This window comes from Eurypyga helias, unplaced genomic scaffold (genome assembly GCF_000690775.1).
Source record: "Eurypyga helias isolate BGI_N326 unplaced genomic scaffold, ASM69077v1 scaffold36562, whole genome shotgun sequence".
NCBI lineage: Eukaryota > Metazoa > Chordata > Aves > Eurypygiformes > Eurypygidae > Eurypyga > Eurypyga helias.
Genome location: NW_010235938.1, coordinates 775 through 1,663, shown reverse-complemented (window position 1 = coordinate 1,663; position 889 = coordinate 775). Strand labels below are relative to the sequence as shown.

General features: G+C 66.1%; 1 protein-coding gene across 1 annotated transcript in view; it reads left to right on the top strand.

The window, feature by feature from the left end:
* Nucleotides 1-51: 51 nt before the first annotated feature.
* Nucleotides 52-889, top strand: part of PRIM1 (primase, DNA, polypeptide 1 (49kDa)) — a gene marked incomplete at its 5' end in the record, with an annotated part of 1,543 nt that continues 705 nt past the window's right edge. Inside the window, 5 exons of the mRNA XM_010146926.1 lie at nucleotides 52-110; nucleotides 187-307; nucleotides 429-509; nucleotides 570-714; nucleotides 791-860. Coding sequence (XP_010145228.1) covers nucleotides 52-110; nucleotides 187-307; nucleotides 429-509; nucleotides 570-714; nucleotides 791-860 — 476 coding nt within the window. The remainder of the gene's footprint in view (nucleotides 111-186; nucleotides 308-428; nucleotides 510-569; nucleotides 715-790; nucleotides 861-889) is intronic.

Sequence of the window (889 nt, the reverse complement as noted above, 5' to 3'; positions counted from 1 at the left end):
CCGGGCAACCCCTACACACGCCCCTACGCTGAGTGCTGCTGTCCCCCCCAGGGCGGAACAGAGACTGTGAAGAAGGTGAACCTCTCTCATCCCGTCCACCCCTTCATCAGGTCAGTGGGGACCCCCTTGCCCAGCCCCCGCAGCTGCCGGGCGCAGGGTGCTGAGCTTCTCCCCGCTGCTCCGCAGGCAGTCGGTCAGCCTGGTGGAGAAGTACTTCGAGCCGTACGCGCTGGTGGGCCAGGACATCCTGGGCAACCCGGAGAGCTGGGACAAGGTGCTGGCCCTCGTCCCGGATGATATCCTTCCGGCAGCAGCCCTTCCATGCCGCTGGGCGCCGTGCCAGGTCCAGAGGGAGGGTCTGTGGGGTGGGGGCAGCGGGGTCGGGAGTGTCTGCGCTCAGCCTTGACCAGCAGCCACAGCACCGCGAGTCGCTGCAGAGCGAGTTCCCCAAGAAGCGGGACTCAGTGCAGCGCTGGGAGCTGCTGAAGAGCAGGATGGAGCGGACACGGGTGAGTGGCCGTGGAGCCAGGGGGATGGGGATGCCTGTGTGGGTCCCCCAATCCCCACAGCGGGTAGGGGTGACCGGGAAGGTCACGCCATGCTACGCAGACTGGGAGATCATGCTGCAGTACTGTTTCCCCCGCCTCGACATCAACGTCAGCAAAGGTGTCGGGCATCTGCTGAAAAGCCCCTTCAGCGTCCATCCCAAAACAGGTGGGTCTGGCAGCCTGTGGGGCTGGCGCGGGACCCCTGGAGCCACACGCCCGGCAGTGACACCCCTCTCTGGCAGGTCGCATTTCGGTGCCGCTGGATCTGCAGAGGCTGGACCAGTTCGACCCGTTCGCTGTCCCCACCATCAGGTACGAGAGCGGGATTGGCGGCACAGGGT